Source organism: Ovis aries, chromosome 23 (assembly GCF_016772045.2).
Source record: "Ovis aries strain OAR_USU_Benz2616 breed Rambouillet chromosome 23, ARS-UI_Ramb_v3.0, whole genome shotgun sequence".
Taxonomy (NCBI): domain Eukaryota; kingdom Metazoa; phylum Chordata; class Mammalia; order Artiodactyla; family Bovidae; genus Ovis; species Ovis aries.
In genome coordinates, this window is record NC_056076.1 from 12884487 (window position 1) to 12904949 (window position 20463).

Consider the following 20463-nt stretch of genomic DNA (forward strand, 5'->3'; position numbering starts at 1 on the left):
TCAGTCCTGGGTGTTCATTGGAAGGACTGATGCTGTTGAAGCTGAAACTCTAATACTTTGCCCACCTCATGTGAAGAGTTGACTCATTGGAAAAGACCCTGATGCTGGGAAGGATTGAGGGTAGGAGGAGAAGGGGATGACAGAGGATGAGATGGCTGGATGGCATCACCGACTTGATGGACATGAGTTTGTTTAAACTTGGGAGTTGGTGCTGGACAGGAAGGCCTGGCGTGCTGTGATTCATGGGGTCGAAAAAGTCGGACATGACTGAGCGACTGAATTAAACTGAACTGAACTGAATGAGCTTTTCAATCATGAGCTATCAGAGACCAGGTTAAGTTGGTACCTAGTAAGTGCTAACAGTTTGAAGGAAAACACATATAGAAATCATTTATTTGAAGGAATTTCTGCAATACTAATTGGGAAAGCATTTGTCTTGTAGGATTTTAACTTGGGTGTGCTTGGAATACAAACCTATTCCATTAACATTAGAGCTAGCATTCTTAAGAGAATGATATGAAACATTAAAAGCATTATCCATTATCAATACTTCATTTTACTCTACCTACAGACCAGTAAAATGTCTTTGTATTATTAATCTGAGTACTATGAAAGATTACTGAATGCTTATAATCACTGAAACATTTTCACAACCTTTTGAAATTTTCTTTACATTTACCAATAATATTTTTTAAGGAAAGGAATAGAGAAATAGAGAAAATATAGACTTATTTATATAATTAATAAACCATATAAAGTTTATAAATTAAACTAAAATAAAAAAGTAAATAAAGTGAACTAAAAATCTTATAATCATTCAATTATCTATGTTTAAAATCAACTAGATTTCTTAAAACCAAATTGAATTCAAATGTTTTATTCACTGCTTATCAAAGTGTACGTACATGCATGCTAAATCGCTTTAATCATGTCTAATTCTTTGTGACCCTATATAGGACTGTAGCCTGCCAGGCTCCTTTGTCCATGAGATTTTCCAGGCAAGAACACTGGAGTGGGTTGCTATTTACTTCTCCAGAGGATCTTCCTCACCCAGGGACCAAACCTGTGTCTCTTATATCTCCTGCATTGGCTGACAGGTTCTTTACCACTAGAGCCACCTGGGAAGACCCATACTTACATATCCATACACATATTCGTAATCAGAAATAAAATAGGGTAAACACTGAAGCACTTCATCAGTCAAAGAATCACTCTGAAGTAAACAATGCCACTTGTACAGATGGGTTTGCCTTACTCAGGGCAGGGACTTACTTGAGACTGTGTGTTTTGGGTAGCAATTAAGTGGTTACCTAGCAACAACCCCTCCTCTCAAATCAATGCTGCAAGAATGGTATTGTTTATGTCAGAGAATTGATTACTTGTTTGCTGGATCTAAAGAGAACAATGTAATATGGTGGTAGGGTGTGAATCTTAATCATAAGAAACTTAAAGGGTTTCCTCTAAATTGGGTCAGCTTCCCACTCCTCATCTGATGCTACTGGAAGTTTGTTTGAAGAGATTAGACAATGATTAATATGCTGCTTATCAAATGAAATGAAGAAAACATCTAACATTTAGTTAATAACATTGATTTTCAGTTAAAGCAAACAATGAAAGAGTTACTACATTCAAAATAGCATTAGCTCTGGGCAAGATGTAATTTTATCACAATGTGTAATCAGAAATGAGACAACCCAGGGTAGGGTGGGGTTCTGTTTAAAGAGAGTTCGGACGGTGGAGCCTGGTGGGCTGCCATCTATGGGTTTGCACAGAGTCGGACATGACTGAAGCGACTTAGCAGAAGCAGCAGCAGGGGTCATTTAAGGAGAGTTTGAACAATCTAGACAGGTTTTAGATGATAGCATTTTACCACCAGAAGGTAAAATTACATAGATATTAATTTGTGTCAGACACATACATAAAGTACTCATGTTTACAAGTGAGTATAACCATTTGCTATTAATAACTTAGGTAGAAAACATATTTTAATAAACCTCATACGGTAAATGTATCACAAATAAATGCTACTCACTCTTTCATCTATCTAATGGATATTTATTCATAAGGACAGTCTCACCAGTTGCATGCAAAATCAAGGAAGCAAGTCATCTGAATGACATGGAACAATGAGGCCAGAAAACACAGGATAATGGAAAAATTGAATACAGTAAATTAGCTTGTATGTTTTCATAGGAAGAAGATATAAAGTAAAGAAAAAAAATCTGTTAGGAGAATGTTAAAATGCCAAGTATGTGGGAGTGAGTAGAAAAGGAAAGAAGAGGGACTTAGGTTTATAAAATTTTCCATGATGCAAAAGGACTGAGCCAATTTCTCCCCAGACACAGTCCTGACGTTCAGAGCCAGCTGCTTGCCAGTACGCAGGAACCTGTCATTTTACAGTAGCTTTCTGAGACCCACCTGATACTCACTCCTCCCCCATCCCAGAACACACTGAATGTCATTTTTTCACTGAGTTCCAGAGCAGAGGAATTCCCTGTGGAGCAATAGTTGACAGTTGAAGTTACAGCCTGAGTTATCTTCTTTGGAAAATTGTTAACATTTGCTTTAAAAAGGCACACTCTTCAGATTAAAATTAATCAGAATCTAACAACGTATTTTCCAAGTTCCTCAACTCTGGGGATATCAGTAGTGTAGAAAAGTAATATGTTTTCCTTTGAAAATAACCAATAATTATTGATGTCATTTTAGATTGTGATGTTATTCTTGTAACTATTTTGAATAAACCTGTTAGAAGTCAGAGATTTTAACCAGAAATATCATTTCCAAAACAATCTCAATACATGCAAAAGTCATAACAGAGTGAATCTGACTACAGAAGAGATTATTCCCATATGTTCCTAAGTAATTTAGCTGGTCAAAAGTCAAATATTAAAGGAAGAGAGCTAAGAGAAACATTGAGCAACAGAATCATCAAAATGTTTAGACTAATAATTTATTAGAAAATAAGTGATAATGATAGGAAAATTTATTTCAAATGAATCAATGTGCAGTAAATTTTCTAATATAGGTGTAATATATCAAAGAAAAATTTAAATAGCAAGAAAGTATAGATTTTCATTTTACAAGGGATCATTGATGTAGAAATTTCTCTTCTTACTCTTCCCTCAAATCGCTTCTGTAAGTTATATTATTCTGATAACACAGACATATTTTTTCACTGATCTAGATGATCAGGAGATTTTTTTACGTTAGGAATTGACATTGATGAGTTTCAGGACTCGTCTCTATGCGTCTCTGAGCCCCTACAGAACAGCAAACTAATCTCCAGTAGTCCAACAGTTAAAATAATTGATGAATGTGTGCTGAAATCCCAGGAGAGAAGGGAGGAAGAAAGAATGAAGGGGGAGAGGAGTGGCTTGGAGAGAGGAGGGAGGTGCTGATTTCAACCCTGTAGCGTCAGGATTGCGTCAATTCGTGTTTCAGCCACGTCTAGAGTCTCGGAGACAAGCTTCTCTAACGAGCCAAAACAGGAACAGGGCTGGAAAATCACCGTGTGAGGGCGAGTGGACCTCCCTCGCTGCCTCTTCCCCACTCCCGGCTTAGGTCCCCTGAGCTTTGCACTGTTGTTTACAGCACTAGGAAAAGCCCCTGACCCTTTAGATCGAGGCAAGTGAACCAAGCCAGAGGGTTTCCGTTCAGCACCTCGGACAGAATACGCAACAAAAAATGGCTCCGATCTCTGCCAGCCGGGAAGAATTTGGTAAGCAAGTTACTCAACTTACAACTGCGATTGTTCCTTAAATACGCTGGGTGTGTGTGTGTGTCTGTGTGTGTGTGTGTGGTTTCCGTGGGATATTGATTATAGATTCCCCAGGTAAACTGAAAGGAACATGAGAATTGTAAAACGGCAATAGTGGCTTATCGCTGTGGTTTCTCTCTTGATTATTTTTCTCCTTAAAATTGCTTTATGCTAGCGCGATTTTACATCCAAGAAGTTGCTAGTCATCCAGGTATCCCTGTAAATTACAGCACGTGCTAAGTAAAGAAAAGAGATCTTTTTGCTTGTTGGTTTCATTAATTCTGTAGGTGATTTTTATTTGCATGAAAACCTGTATTTAACTAATTAGGGGAAGCCAAATGGTTCTGTGATTACATAAGGGTTTGATCTCAATATAAAATAACTTAACTATTAGGGCATTTAGAATGTATGTTTTAGTGCAGAATGTACCATAAGGTGTTTTTTTTCTCTGCTGTTTTTCTTGTATTCTTGAAATATGCTACTAGTGAAAGACAGAATCCTATGATGCTAGGGTTAAATAGAGTATTCAAAATTAATTAGCTGAGCCCATTCTATTTCAGAGGTAACCAGAGGCAGGAGAGATAAGGGAAAATTTGCAGGTCAGTTAGCTAAAAAACTACTGGAAACTATACTTCAGACTTACATTTTCCAGTTCAGTTTCCCTTTTCTTATATCTATGCTTAACACCCTTACTCTCCTTCTCTGTTTTAGTGAAAAAAGAACAAGAGAAAATATCAGAGGTATTTCTTCAAATAGAAAAGTGTTATTTTAGGTTCCATTATATTACAAAGGCAAGAGATTAGAGTTTTGCTTTACATATACTCAGAAATATCAGGAAATTTATAGAAGTTCGTTATGAAACTGAGTGAAATGACAGATCTTTGCTCTCAAAAGTTTAGGATCTTATTATTAGAGAATACATAGGGAGTAGATGAACCTTCATATATTATATTAAATATTTTGCCATTTGACATTAATATTAAATGAGACAATATGTGATATCATACTCAGGAAGGAATTTCTTTCACAGGTAACCATTTGACTGATTGAGTTTATATTGTTGTAATATGATATGTATTCCCAGTTTCTGATTGAAAATCAGAAATATTTGAATACTGAGAAATTTTCAGATGCTTTGCTAGTTAAAAATATGTTCTGGTATGGGCCATAAGTCTATTTAGAAAAAAAATTACTATTCATTTAAATTTTTTTTTCTTTCTTCATTGACTAAAGAATAAAAAATAGTACCTGACTTTGCTTTTGCTCCCTAGACTTGGATGATTAGAAAGTCCAGAAGTGTTTTGTTTGTATGTTTGCTTTTTCTCCCCACAAAGACTTAAACAGAAGGAAAAACTGAAAAGCTGATAGTAAGTTTAGCTAATGGTCTTTGGCTCTCACCTCATTTTCTTTCTGTAGCATCCACTGCTTTTTCTATCTCGTGAATTCAAAGTATATTTTTCAGCTCTACACAATTCAGTTCATTGATATAATTAAACTACAGAATAGTTTTTATTGATGTGTTTCCTGTTTTATCTTCTTTGTTATCTTTGCTGTTGTCATTTCCTAATTATATATTATTTGAGTTCAGCTTTGTGATTATTAAATAGAAGTTTGAGGGATTGAGGAGCAGGAAAACAAAAGACTATTCTTTCAGGGATTAGTTAAACAAGCCTTAACCTTTTCCTGACTGGGACTTTTAACTTTATTATTCACTACTTGAGATTAAAAAATAGAATGAAATGGAGCCAAAGGCAGATATTATTACATTAGTTATATTAATTTTGATCGTATTAAACATTGACTCAATTCACTGTATCCATATATAGTAATACTGCTTTTACTTACACAGTGATATTAATCATTTGTTGGAGAATATGCTTACATATGGAACATGATAAGTTTCATGAATAATCAATGCTACATAATGTCAGTAATTAATGTGCCCTCATTCAAGGAATGAATGCCAATTTCAATTTGATCATCATTTGCCATGTGGAAATGTGCTAGGAAAAAAATCAGTTATGGATAAAATTTAACTCTAAATTATTTCTACTCACTCTTTTCATTACATTTTAAGGAATGATGATTCATCTATAATCATGCTTTGAGTTTTATCCTATCTAGATAATTAATTTTATACTTTGGATAATTCAGTATTTATTTGAAGAATTTGGGGTAGGTATATGAGTTTGTAGTCTTATAAGTTGTATAATATTAATATTCTGTTGTTCACCTTTTTGTTCTTTTCTGCCTAATATGTGTACATTTATTTCACTGTAATTTAGGTAGAAATTATTAATGTTTGTGATAATTGCAGATAATGTTCCATCATTTCTCTCAGCATTTGAAGAATGTGGCTTAGAATTACATAGTAAGAATTGATGCTTCTGGAAAGCCTCAAAATATCAATGAAAATATTACGGGTACTGATTCATGTATTTGACTCTATTTGTCTCATGTTAAGTGAGAAAATAAAGGTAGGTCATGATCAGTTAGTATTCTCCCATCCTTAGCCTCAACTAAAGTTCATCCTTTCATTTTATTTCTGAAAATTACTATAAGGAAGGATTTTCTGTTTATTCTCTATGTGTCACATCTCAGTGTTTTCCTGAAAGTTATATGAAATAGGTGCATAATTCAACCAGAACAGCTGGAAAGCAATTCAATCTGTGCAACATACAGCAATTGCCAGCTTTAGGATGCTTTTCAAATAGGGTGTTTCCACCTCTGCTCCTTTAATGCATGTTATTGGTCATTTGATTTTTCAGATGAAATCCCCACAGTGGTGGGGATCTTCAGTGCGTTTGGCCTGGTCTTCACAGTCTCTCTGTTTGCATGGATATGCTGTCAGAGAAAGTCATCCAAGCCTAGCAAGACTCCTCCGTATAAGTTTGTGCATGTGCTAAAGGGAGTTGACATTTACCCTGAAAGCCTGAACAGCAAAAAGAAGTTCGGAGCTGATGAGAAAAATGAAGTAAAGAATAAATCAGCAGTGCCAAAGAATTCATTGCATCTTGATCTTGAGAAGAGAGATCTAAATGGCAATTTTCCCAAAACAAATCTCAAAGCTGGAAGTCCTTCTGACCTGGACAGCATGACCCCAAAACTCTCTTCAGAAGGGGGAAAAGAGGTAGTTTCCCCCGATAGCTTAAATTCCAGCACTTCTCTTACTTCAGATGAGAAACAGGAGAAGCTGGGAACCCTCTTCTTCTCCTTAGAGTACAACTTTGAAAAGAAAGCATTTGTGGTAAATATTAAGGAAGCCCGTGGCTTGCCAGCCATGGATGACCAGTCAATGACCTCTGACCCGTACATCAAAATGATGATTCTTCCAGAAAAGAAGCATAAAGTAAAAACCAGAGTTCTGAGAAAGACCTTGGACCCGGCTTTCGATGAGACCTTCACATTCTATGGGATACCCTACACCCAGATCCAGGAGCTGGCCTTGCACTTCACAGTCTTGAGTTTTGACAGGTTTTCAAGAGATGATGTCATTGGAGAAGTCCTGATTCCTCTAGCAGGAATTGAATTAACTAATGGAGAAATGTTAATGAACAGAGAGATTACCAAGAGAAATGTTAGGGTAATTAATTTTTAGTCTTTAAACATATTTATAAATAATCTTTTCTGTATCAAGGGGATTTTTATTAAAATGATGTCTTATACATATCTCCTTTGCCATGTTTTACTATTATTGATCATAATCAAATGGGAGTAGGGAGACAGATAGATGAAAGAAAATTTAACCCACTACTGAAATGCTTAAAATATATCAATGATATAAAATAAATAGGGACACTTTATGGATTTATTTAAGTAATATTGATATAACTTTTATGAATTCATATCACAAGTATTTTGACTAAGACTGCCACTAATATGCAGACAAATATTTCTTGCTCATTACAAGTTAAAAAATATGTATCAATGTTCAGTGAAGAGTAAAGTCGCTCAGTCGGGTTTGACTCTGCAACCCCATGGACTGTAGCCCACCAGGCTCCTCTATCCATGGAATTTTCTAGGCAAGAGTACTGGAGTCGGTTGCCATTTCCTTCGCCAGGGGATCTTCCCGACTCGGGGATTGAACCCTGGTCTCCCGTATTCCAGGCAGACGCTTTACTGTCTGAGCTTTAGCATAATTAAAATTGAAAATTAAATCAATTCATCCTGAGTATTTGAAGTTGTATTGACTTTTCATAGAATTGCTTCTTGAGGAAGAGGTACATCATTATATTGAATTATATTCACCTTTGTGTTGTATAACAAGAGTTATTCTGCCTTTGTAGTTACACTACTTTTGTAGTTCTAGAATTATTAGAAAATGATGACATCAATTAATCAAATTTGATTGTATTTTTCCCTTAAATATGGAACTGATTTGATCCCAGCTGTGGTGTTTCAGAATAACTGGTGTCTATAATGCATAATTTTATAGAATACCATAAAGTTTGTTTGGACCACATCCTCACCTTTGTCTGTTCAAATTAATGAGAGTCAGTATTTAGAATTATTAAGTAGTTTGATACACCAGGCTGCTTAGTAGCACAATGGGAATAAAGATTTGTTTCCTACTCTTTTTCTTGGGGTGCTCATTCACACAGTTACCCCATAGTAGCTTTTTATAAATATATATTGCAGTTTTAGGAGCTCTAGTCAGCCATCATTCTTAGCTATAATCAAACCTCAAGTTACTTTTTGTTACTTTCAGTTAGAACTTGTACTTTGAGTACTTGGTCATAGTATCTAATGTTAAAGTAAAACAAGATCTAAGTCTTATGTAAAAAATAAATTCTATGATACTATTCAAAGACAAAGCATTAAAAATTCCGAGTCAATTCTCTCCAATATTTAGCTCATTCCTTGGATTAAAGAAAGATTTGGGGTAGGGTTGGGGAAGAGTGTTTTAATTCCATCAGCCCTCTGGGCGAAGAGAATGGTGGGTGTCAGACTAAATTTCAGGTTTTCTGTATTCGAATTTTAATAATGTCTGTTCTAAAGGATTTGAAATAAAATCAAACTGAACATGAATCAATTTCCCATATACAGATATATTAAAATAATTAGATAATATTCATTACCATTAACAACTTAATTAAAGTGGAGAGTTAATTAAAAGGCAAAAATTAAAAATACCTCTCTGTAAGCTATATTCTAAATATCCCCCTTAAAAACGTTTCTAGTGATACTGCTGCTGCTGAGTCGCTTCAGTCTTGTCCGACTCTGTGCGACCCCATAGACGGCAGCCCACCAGGCTCCCCCATCCCTGGGATTCTCCAGGCAAGAACACTGGAGTGGGTTGCCATTTCCTTCTCCAATGCATGAAAGTGAAGTCGCCCAGTCGTGTCCGAGTGTGGCTCATTATGAATTTTGACATTCTGCAATACCTAAAAAGTCCACAAGATGGCAGATAGTTGCTCTTAGGAGGTGATGGCACTGCATACATACTTTCAGTTACTCTGATTCTTTAGCACACTAAAGTAAACTAAGGAAATTTACATTAAATAACAGTACTATTATACCACTTTAAATGTTGATAAAAGTATATATTTCAAAACTAAAGAATACTAAAAACATTTTTATATCTTACCTCTTTTTTTTAGAAATCTTCTGGACGGGGTGAGTTATTGATCTCTCTCTGCTATCAGTCCACCACAAATACTCTTACTGTGGTTGTTTTAAAAGCTCGGCACCTGCCTAAATCTGATGTGTCTGGACTTTCAGGTAAGAAAGCTTTGAAAAACATAGGCTCAATGAAAAATGAGCTATATATTGGGGAAAACAGTTAACAACACTGGCCTATGATTTTTATTCACCCTTTATTCACAATTACAAATGATGTGATTGTTCTTCTGTTTCTCATTTTATGGAATAAAGTGTGAGTCAATGCCATTAACAAAAAGAAGAAAACTAAAATACAAGACTCAGTTTGTATGTGATAGATGTCTGATTGAATAAAGTTGAAGCATAAAGAGAAAAAATCTTATAGGAGAAGTTCTTAATTTTAGTATTTTAAATGGGCCTGCCTACCCTTACACTTCTATTGTTTTTATTATCTTTCCTTCAGTTTATCATGTATCTATAGTCTATTTTAAGAATTAGCCTTTAGTTTTGTGACAAGGTTTCACACACACACACAAACTTTGCCATATGAGAAGAACATGTGACCTATAGGTTAAAATGATCTGAGTTCAAACCCTAACCCTTCTGTTTCTTAGCACAGTAATCTTGGTTATGTTTCTTAAACTCCATACAAACTGGACATAATAATAGTTACCTTGAAGGGGATTGTAATATATATATATTGTATATATATATATATCTCATTCATATATATAAAAATTCATTCATATATATACTCATTCATATGTATAATGAAATATATATATTTCATTCAATATCACCTAGAGCTATTATTAGTCATAATTTTATAATTAAGTAATGAAGCGGAAAACATGATCTTAAAGATATAGGTTAGGAAGCTAAAATGAATTCATGCAACCAGAATAGGACAAAATAATGTAATTAAATATATGACAAAGTAGCATTATCTTAAAATCCACAGGATACATGCGACACCAGGAATATAAATACAGGGTAACAGGAAACAAACACAGCAGGTGATTAAAGGACCACAGAAAAATTAAAACTGAAAAAGGCATTGCCATTGTGAACTCTAAATGCACATTGCCCCATTCAAAGGAGAAAGCAGAGAGGTAGAGAGACTTACCCAAAGTCAGACAACTCAGTAAGGTTAGATGCTGCGTAATGTTTTTCCCTTCTATTCCGTTCTTGGGAATGAGTTATTAGTAATCAGAATGTGTTGTTGGAACGTTCTCTTTTCTTCCCCTTTATGTCATCTCTTCATCCTGCCATTACAGTTCTTTCCTATCCTCTGTTATCTCTCATGTTTTGCATTCTTACTTATTTTCAACTTGTTGACAAAAGAGAAGCCAAGCTTCGTCCATACTTTATCTTCATTGTGACTCATTTTCATTATGATCACATTTTGTCAGTATGCAGTAATATCTAAGGGCCCTGTTATCTTGAGATCAGAGTTCCTGCCATGTTCTGCCAGTACATTGTCTATTGTGTATCCTTGCAGATCCCTATGTCAAAGTGAACCTGTACCATGCCAAAAAGAGAATCTCTAAAAAGAAGACGCATGTGAAGAAATGCACCCCCAATGCAGTGTTCAATGAACTCTTTGTCTTTGACATTCCTTGTGAGGGTCTAGAAGAGATAAGTGTTGAATTTCTGGTTTTGGATTCTGAAAGGGGATCCCGAAATGAGGTGATTGGGCGGTTGGTCCTGGGAGCAGCAGCAGAAGGAACCGGTGGAGAGCACTGGAAGGAGATCTGTGACTATCCCAGAAGGCAAATCGCCAAGTGGCACGCGCTCTGTGATGGTTAGCACCCTAGCCGTGATGAATTGGAACTTAACGATTTTTACTAGGCAAGGAGAAATTTTCCTTTTTTTCCCTGACACGTGAGTGCAAACTTTTTGTTGTTGTTAGAAATGGATTTAATTAGCAGAAAGTAACTGAAAATGTGTATCATGATCATTTCCTCTTTATTAGAGAATCTGGATAAATTTTCATAAGATATTCAATTTCCCCTGCAGGTTACCAGTGATATAAATAAAAGTACTTGAACATTTTAAGAATACTGCTCTATAGTCTCAAATTATGGATGTGGTGATGATCTCATTGGACTACATCACTAAAAATCAATGTGATTATTAGGATTTAGAAATGAAAAGCATGCCTTCTCTTATGAAAATTCACCCATTGTTCATCAAATGGAGAAGTAAATTTTTCTTTAAACCCAAAGATATTAAAGAAATATTCTAGATTGCTTTATTAATTATTGATATGTCATTTACAAGTAGTTTTCCTGATTATAAAAGTATATGATTACTGTTCTTTGGTTTGTAATAATTTGGCACAACTTTATCATAAGAGAGGTAACTTAGGTTTGTTGAAAAAAAAAAAAAGCAGTGAACAAAATGAGAAATCATTTTATTAAAGGGCTGAGTTGAGGACACTGTAGCCAAAATATTATTTCCTCCCTCTGTGATTACATGTGAGTCAGATGTAAAATATAATCTCACATAAGACCCATGGCCTTGCATTATTCTCTTCTTGTGACAAGACTCAATGCGGCCTAAGAAAGCCCTATATGTTTTTGTGAAGTTGTTGAGTTGGCTAATAAGTGAAGAAATAAACTTCAGCTAGAAATCCAGTTAGAAATGCAATTTTCTTAGAGGAAATATGTTTAGTTTCTAAGTGTACATTCAAGTGTATCCCTTGCACACAGAGAGGTCATGGGTGACCAAGTCTTCATTTGCTTGTTCTCTCCCAGAGAGGACTAAGTTACTATTTCAAAAGAAATGCAGACAAAAAGTCATAAAGTTTCAGTCATTGCTAGATAGAAAATTTTGCTTTAACCAACAAATTATAGAAAATAGTCATACGGCAAGCCTAATACACTTAGCATATGTTCATATATAACATATTTATGCTGCCAAATTAACACAGCAAAGTATGTTTCACTATCTTTTCTAGGCTAATTTGTCTTGAGCTCTTGTCTGTGGACCAGTTTATAAACTTGTATCTTGTACTGCTTTCCAGTGCCAGGGCTCTGTGATTATTTGGAAAGAATTTACTTGAGGTTCAATGTCACTGTATTTGAGTGTTTAGAAAAGTGAGAGTGAAACTCAGGTACAGTTGAATTTTAAATATGCAAGTTAGAAATGAAGTCTACTGAAAAATTTACATTTTGAGCCAGGTTTTGTGTCAGTGCTCTAGCAGTTTTTGAGAATGTGTTTAATATTACAGTGTTTGTAACATCTATGACAATACATTTTCCAAACAACATATACATACTTTTTATGATTATGCTGAAAGTAGGGAATGTTTTACACTCTGTATCTGAAATCAACCTGAAATCAACCTCTCTTTTGTGCTTTAAGATGATTTTGGAATTAAATGAGATTATTCTCCAATCATTGTTTTCATGCCATCACAAAGTCATGTCACAGCATCTTGGTCCACTCAGCATTTCTGTGAAATGAATTGTAGTGAGTATATGGTTTGAGTAAATCATATGGCCTTTTTATGTTTGTATATTTGGTACCATGGGCCAAGAAATATAATATATTTTGAAGCCCTGAAACAGTAAAAAAAGTAAACCCTAAGTATCCTTCACAGTTGCCAGAAGTTAATGATGGTACCAAGCAAAGTATGGTTGTTGGAAGAGGGACAATAAAGCCAACGGCAGATAATTACAAAATGACAATAACTAACTTGTAAATAGTTTTCTTTTTAAAATTTAAAGTGTTTTTCACTGTGAAAAGTCAACTAAAACTATTTGTAGTTACTGTTAAGTAAAGAGAGAAGAAAAACTAGAACGGAATTGAAGCAGGCAGACACAGTGATTGCATTATCTTCTGAAAATTCTGTTTTATATGGTATTACAATATCAGTGTGATCTTGAATTCTGTTACAAATTCTGCACTGTATTAAACATATAAATTAATTGTTTGTCCTATTAGCCAATCTAACCACTCTAGTGGGGAGATGTCTATGTTTGAAGAACTGTGTAACTTAGTAACTGATTTGTTCTGATGTTGTAACTTAATCGAGGTGGTTTGGAAGGAAGCATGGTGTAAGAGATGGTGTCTGTTCTTTTGTGCCAGCTCTGTATGATGTTTGTAAGATCATGTTTATAAAACATGAATAAATGCCTGCTTTTGCCCAACACATTTCAACTCAAACTTTTCTGTCAGTGGATTCTCTTCTTTCTTTCTAAATTCTCAAGTTTCCCTAACAGATCATCTGGCACAGATTAAGGAACATAATGACTTGGCACCAAGATCTCCACATATCTTGCTGTATTTTGGTTAATCTTCATAAAACTCATTCAGGACAGATACCATTATCCATCTACAGGAGCAAAACCTGAAGCTAAACGAGCTTTGGCAGTTGACTCCAGTTCAAATGGATGGTATGTGAAAAGATTTCCTCATATTCCTCACTCTTCTCGCTATGGCAGGCCAATCTCCTCCAGGAATCCTTATAAACTGGCTCTGTTATATCCTTAAAATGGTTCATGCCCACATTCTTTAACTATTTCTAAATATATTTTGTTCCCTGCATCATTTTCTATCACAATTAAAAAATTTAATCCTCCTTTTACTGTCTTTTATGATTTTATTTATCATTTTAGTCTCTTTCATTACCTGTTTTGTTTTGGGGCTTCCCAAGTGGTGCTCTTTACCACTTCCCAGGAGGTAAAGAACCCGCTTGCTAATGCGGGAGACATAAGAGACTTGGATTTGATCCCAGGGTCTGGAAGGTCCCCTGCAGGAGGGCACAGCAACCTACTCCAGTATTCTTGCCTGGAAAGTCCCATGGACAGAGGAGCCTGGATGGCTGTAGTCCATACGGTTGCACAGAGTCGGACATGACTGAAGTGACTTAGCACATATTTTATTTTATTATCTTTTATTTTCTTTTTAATTTTCACTATATCGTTTCATTGGATAGATTTATTTAGTAAAATGGTATTGAAATGAAAGTCTTTATCTCTTCCAAAGAAAGGTAGGAAAAAACCTGGGGACATATGCGACGCTTCCTTTAGACACCAGCTAAAGTAAATGGAGCTATGGGATTAACCAAAATGAGGATCGACCATTTTTTTTTTTTTTTAAACAACACTAGTTTATATGGAGGTGTTCTATATTATCATACTTGGATAAACAGCATTGTAAATGTAATACAATTAAAATATGCTGCCATTATATTTTTGTTCTAAAGCACATTAATTGTATTGAGTGTGCCCATATATGTCAAAAGACTTAGTTGATAATTATATTTAAGTGCTCAAGTATATTTTAGGCCTACTTAGCAAAAGCAACCGGGGACACTGAGGAGATTTTCTGTGAAATTAGTCATTAGAAAAATGTTGATTAAAACCACAATGAGATATCAATCACACATTATTAGAGTGTCTAAAATCAAAGAGTTTGAACATGCCAAGTGTTGGTGAGAATTTTTTTGAAATTATAGCAGGTTTTTAATATAAACTGATAATCTGATTCTAAAATTGATACAAATATACAAGTATCTAGAATAAATGAAACAACTTTGAAATAAAGAACAAATGGTACAGGGTGATGGTGGCCTCACAGAACAAGTTGGGGAGCTTTCCTTCCTCTGCTACTTTCTCAAAGAGTTTGAACAGGATAGGTGTTAGCTCTTCTCTAAACTTTAGGTAGAATTTGCCTGTGAAGCCATCCAGCCCCGGGCTTTTGTTTGTTGGAAGATATTTTATCATACTTAAGACTTTTGTATTTGTGATTTGTCTGTTCATATTTTCTCTTTTTTTATGGTTTACTTTTGGAAGGTTACACTTTTCTAAGGATTTGTTCATTAATTCCAAGTTGTCAATGTTATTGGCATATAGTTGCTCATAGTAGTCTCTTATGATTCTTTGTATTTCTGTGTTGTCCATTGTATCTTCTCTTTTTTCACTGCTAATTTTATTGATTTGGGTCTCTTCCTTTTATTTCTTGATGAGTCTGGCTAATGGTGTGTCACTGTTATCTATTCAGAGAAACAGCTTTTAGTTTTAATGATCTTTGCTATCAGTTCAGTTCAGTTACTCAAATGTGTCTGACACTTTGTGACCTCATGGACCGCAGCACACCAAGCTTCCCTGTCCATCATCAACTCCCAGAGCTTGCTCAAACTCATGTCCATGGAGTCAGTGATGCCATTCAACCATCTTATCCTCTGTCATCCCCTTCTCCTCCTGCCTTCAAATTTTCCAGGATCAGGGTCTTTTCCAATGAGTCAGTACTTTGCATCAGGTGGCCAAAGTATTCAAGCTTCAGCTTAAGCATCAGTCCTTCCAATGAATATTCAGGACTGATTTCCTTTAGGATGGACTGGCTGGATCTCCTTGCTGTCCAAGGGACTCTCAAGAGTCTTCTCCAACAACACAGTTCAAAAGCATCAATTCTTCAGCACTCACTCTCACATCCATACATGACTACTGGAAAAACTATAGCTTTGACTAGATGGACCATTGTTGGCAAAGTAATGTCTCTGCTTGTTAATATGCTGTCTAGGTTTGTCTTAACTTTTCTTCCAAGGAGCAAGTGTCTTTTAATTTCATGGCTGCAGTCACCATCCACAGTGAGTTTGGAGCCCAAGAAATTAAAGTCTGTCACTGTTTCCCTTATTTCCCCACCTGTTTTGCCATGAAGTGATGGGACCAGATGCCATGATCTTAGTTATTTGAATGTTGAGTTTTAGCCAGTCTTTTCACTCTTCTTTTTCACATTTATCAAGAGGCTCTTTAGTTCCTCTTCGCTTTCTGCCATAAGGGTGATTTCATCTGCTTATCTGAGGTTATTGATATTTCTCCCAGCAATCTTGATTCTAGCTTGTGCTTCATTCAGCCTGGCATTTCACATGATGTATTCTGCACAGAAATGTAATAAACAAGGTGACAATATACACCTTGATGTACTCATTTCCCAGTATGGAACCAGTATGTTTTTCCACATCCAGCTCCAACGGTTGCTTCTTGACCTGTGTACAGATTTCTCTGGAGGCAGGTAAGGTGCTCTGGTATTCCCATCTCTTTCAGAGTTTTCCAGAGTTTGCTGTGATCCACACAGTCAAAGGTTTTTATGTAGTCAATAAAGCAGAAGTACGTGTTTGTCTGAAATTCTCTTGCTTTTTTCTATGATCTTTGCTATAGTCTACTTCATTTATTTTCATACTTTTGCTCTGATCATAAGGGATGGTCATAAGGGATTTGATTTAGGTCATACCTGTATGGTCTAGTGGTTTTCCCTACTTTCTCCAATTTAAGTCTGATTTTGGCAATAAGGAGTTCATGATCTGAGCCACTGTCAGCTCCTGGTCTTGTTTTTGTTGACTGTACAGATCTTCTCCATCTTTGGCTTTAAGAATATAATCAATCTGATTTTGGTGTTGACCATCTGGTGATGTCCATGTGTAGAGTCTTCTCTTGTGTTGTTGGAAGAGGGTATTTGCTATGACCAGTGCATTTTCTTGACAAAACTGTATTAGTCTTTGCTCTGCTTCATTCCGTATTCCAAGGCCAAATTTGCCTGTTACTCCAGGTGTTTCTTGACTTCCTACTTTTGCATTCCAGTCCCCTATAATGAAAAGAAAATCTTTTGGGGGTGTTAGTTCTAAAAGGTCTTGTAGGACTTTACAGAAGCTTCTGTGAGCTTGCTGCTGCTGCTCCTGCTGCTGCTGCTGAGTCACTTCAGTCATGTCCGACTCTGTGTGACCCCATAGACAGCAACCCACCAGGCTCCTCTGTCCCTGGGATTCTCCAGGCAAGAACACTGGAGTGGGTTGCCATTTCCTTCTCCAATGCATGAAAGTGAAAAGTGAAAGGGAAGTCGCTCAGTCGTGTCTGACCCTCAGCGACCCCATGGACTGCAGCCTACCAGGCTCCTCCGTCCATGGGATTTACCAGGCAGGAGTACTGGAGTGGGGTGCCATTGCCTTCTCCCACTGTGGTATCCTGCAGTCCTGAAAGTCCCAAGAGTAGCACAAACCTGCAAGGCTATTTAACATAATCTCATGCTTTAAACAACATATGAGTGATAAAGCTTTAAGACTTTGCAGATATCATATAAATCTAGTTAAGGTAACATCCTCACTTAACAGATAATAAGACTGATGAGGTGCCTGACAAATAACTGTCAGCAGTTCAACCTACAGACAAATCAGAACATTTTATACCACTTCACAGAGGTGGTTTTAGCACACAGGCAATGCACAGGTAGTTTTCTAGTACTTCTTGTTCAGATTGTCTGAAAAAAAAATATATATTGCCATTTGCATTTCACAAGAAAAACTATCACAAAGAAAGAAATTGGCCTTGTGGATAGCTTAGTTTAAGGTAAAGTCAGGGATTTAGAAAAGGATGCATTTCTAAGAATCTGAATTCAGATTTCCTGGCCATTTGTAGATCAGATGAGTTTTTGACACTTCATAGAAGTTAGGATTGAAGAGTTCTAGAAAATAATGCAGAAAAACTAAGAAAGAAAGTATCATATTTCATTGGCTAGTTTTGTAAAATTTCATTTCGCTTCACCTCATCTCTAATGGGCTATTATCTTTCTGGCCACACAAATTAAGGATGACAGCTGTTATTACTCTAGGTCATAATCGGTAGTCATTGCCCTTAAATACTTCTGGTTCCATCATTTTCAGTTCTCCCATATCTCCATTTCCAACCAAGACGTCCCAAAGAACATTACTTACATGCACACGAGTGCACTGTTTTCAACACTGGCAATTTCTCTCACTAAATAGACAACTTTGCTTCTTGTGTTGATGCTCTGGACTCCAGTAATGCTTCAGTAAAGTTATAATGAGCTTCCTGCTGCAACCCCCCTAGCACTGCAGACAGTACTCACATTGCAACCAATACATTTTCTTTCTGTCTGAAGCTGCTACCCTGGTCCAGACCACCAGCATTTCCACTTTGAGCATTGTGCTGTTCTCCAGGGCCTGGAGGTCATCCTGAAAACCTCTCTTCCGTAGAATTTGGGAGATTTCCCCATCAATTAAATTTTTGTCAAATTATTAGAGTCCTAGAGATTTTCCCTTTCATGTTGGCAAGTAGAGATAATTATTTTCAGAATCCTTCCACTTTTCACTGTGCTATTTGGCTTTGGCAATGGATTACATGTGACATTATTCAGGGATAAGCTCAAAGCTGCTGCAGTGGAAAGTAAATTGAATAAATTCTGCTCTGTGGTACTAACAATCTTCCACATACCTGATACATTACCCTTGGATTAACCTAATATGATAGATTTATATCTTTTAGAGTGAATGGTCTCCTGTATAATTCTATGGTATTATGTAGAAGGAACACTAGCAGGACCCTTGTAAAATACTATCTGAATCCATGCATCCCTAAATCCCAGGGTAAGTAGCTCCAGCTTTGTGCTAGGTAGTTTCCTGTTGGTTGTAACATTGTGAGAGTGGGTCAGATGACCTCCATGGCTCTCCCATCATTAAAGCACTGGCCACAAATTAAATATTTGCCATAACTAGTATGGTGACATCATGAGCCATCAAAATGCCTATCTCTGAGAAACTAAAGTAGTGCTCTGTGATTTTGAAATTGCTCAGATATATAGATCAACATAATCTGGTCATAAAGAGATTCAGGATATTTCAAAAGTAGCAAATATAACTGTGTACTGGTAAAATGCTTTGGAGGCTAGTGGTGTGCTAAAAAAGAAATGAAAATTTACTTCAAATAAAACATTATTTCTCAGAAAAATATTATAAAATGTAACTGATAAGATAGAGATAAAACATGTTTATAACCCTCCAAAAAAAAAAAAAGTCATATGTAAAAGACCTAAGATGCAGGGTAGAATGTGTTGCACGTTATAAAATTGATATAATGTAAAGTGGGACAATAGAGAATGGGGAGAGAAATTATAATTTAAAAAAGCATGAATTTAGGACAACTGAAAAGTGCAAGATAGCATTGAAAAGAAAACCTGGGAATAATGAGTTGAAAGTACAACTGGCAACAGATGTCAGGTAGTTTTATTTTTATTTTCAGATCAGATGGCAAGCTATTCAAATTATGCATATTTATTGAAATTTATTCCATAAAATAAAAAATATGCATAATACTCTAAGAATGCTAAAGAACTTTGAAAAAAATGAATTAGCCAATCATTTAATTACTGTAGGGGAAGAAATTCATGTTGCGTTTTTTGAAGTGTCTGTGAACATATTTCTGGTTATATTTATTGAAAAGATGCTGTTTCTAGGTATTTTAAAGCAAAAATTTTATATTATTAATACTGTCACATTTCATCAACAGAATTATAGCTTTCTGAAACTTTTGTTCTCTATTATTATTATCTTTGAGCAGGTAATCTTGCTGTATTGGTGACACCATTATTACATATAAGCATCTTTCCTGTTGTAAAAGTTTTTCATTCCATTACCCCCAGTTCTTGTCAACTTCAGAAAATCACCTCTAATCACTTAGGTAGGATTCTTAATGACTTAGAGGCAGCTTGGCTTAGCTGGAAAATGTGTAGATTTTTTCAGCTGAGAGCTCATATTTGGAGCTTTGTTTTTCTCAATTTTTGAGCAAGTTGTTCTGAAACTTGCTTTCCTCCTCTATAAAATAGTGTGATAAATACCTACTGTGCCAGTCTTCATGAGAAAATAATGAAAAATCTTAGATACTCAGTAATTGGAAGAAATTAAGGTTTTAGCTCAAGATTTGAGTCTGCCTTCTCCTTCAATGTAATCATCAGGCCTGTCAGATAATAGCTGCCACTGGAGAACTTTTACAGCTGTCAGTTACCCTTTCATTCTTCTCATAGAGCATGTGTGCTTAAAACCAAGATCAAGAATAGATAGCACATAACTAGGGCCATTTGCCCTGCTTTGCTTAATGCTTTTATTTGGGCCTATACATGTGAATTGGAGAAGGCAATGGCCACCCACTCCAGTACTCTTGCCTGGAAAATCCCATGGACAGAGGAGCCTGGTAGGCTGCAGTCCATGCGGTCGCGAAGAGTCGGATACCACTGAGCTACTTCCCTTTCACTTTTCACTTTCACGCATTGGAGAAGGAAATGGCAACCCACTCCAGTGTTCTTGC

At 35.9% G+C, this 20463-nt stretch overlaps 1 protein-coding gene across 1 annotated transcript; it reads left to right on the forward strand.

Annotated features, from left to right (window-relative positions):
- The first annotated feature begins 3476 nt into the window (after nucleotides 1–3476).
- SYT4 (synaptotagmin 4) lies at nucleotides 3477–13534 on the forward strand. The gene is made up of 4 exons (XM_004020409.6): nucleotides 3477–3721; nucleotides 6529–7343; nucleotides 9361–9481; nucleotides 10863–13534. Exons 1-4 carry the CDS (start codon nucleotides 3688–3690, stop codon nucleotides 11168–11170), a joined length of 1278 nt encoding a protein of 425 aa, XP_004020458.1. The 5' UTR covers nucleotides 3477–3687; the 3' UTR covers nucleotides 11171–13534.
- Nucleotides 13535–20463: the final 6929 nt, after the last annotated feature.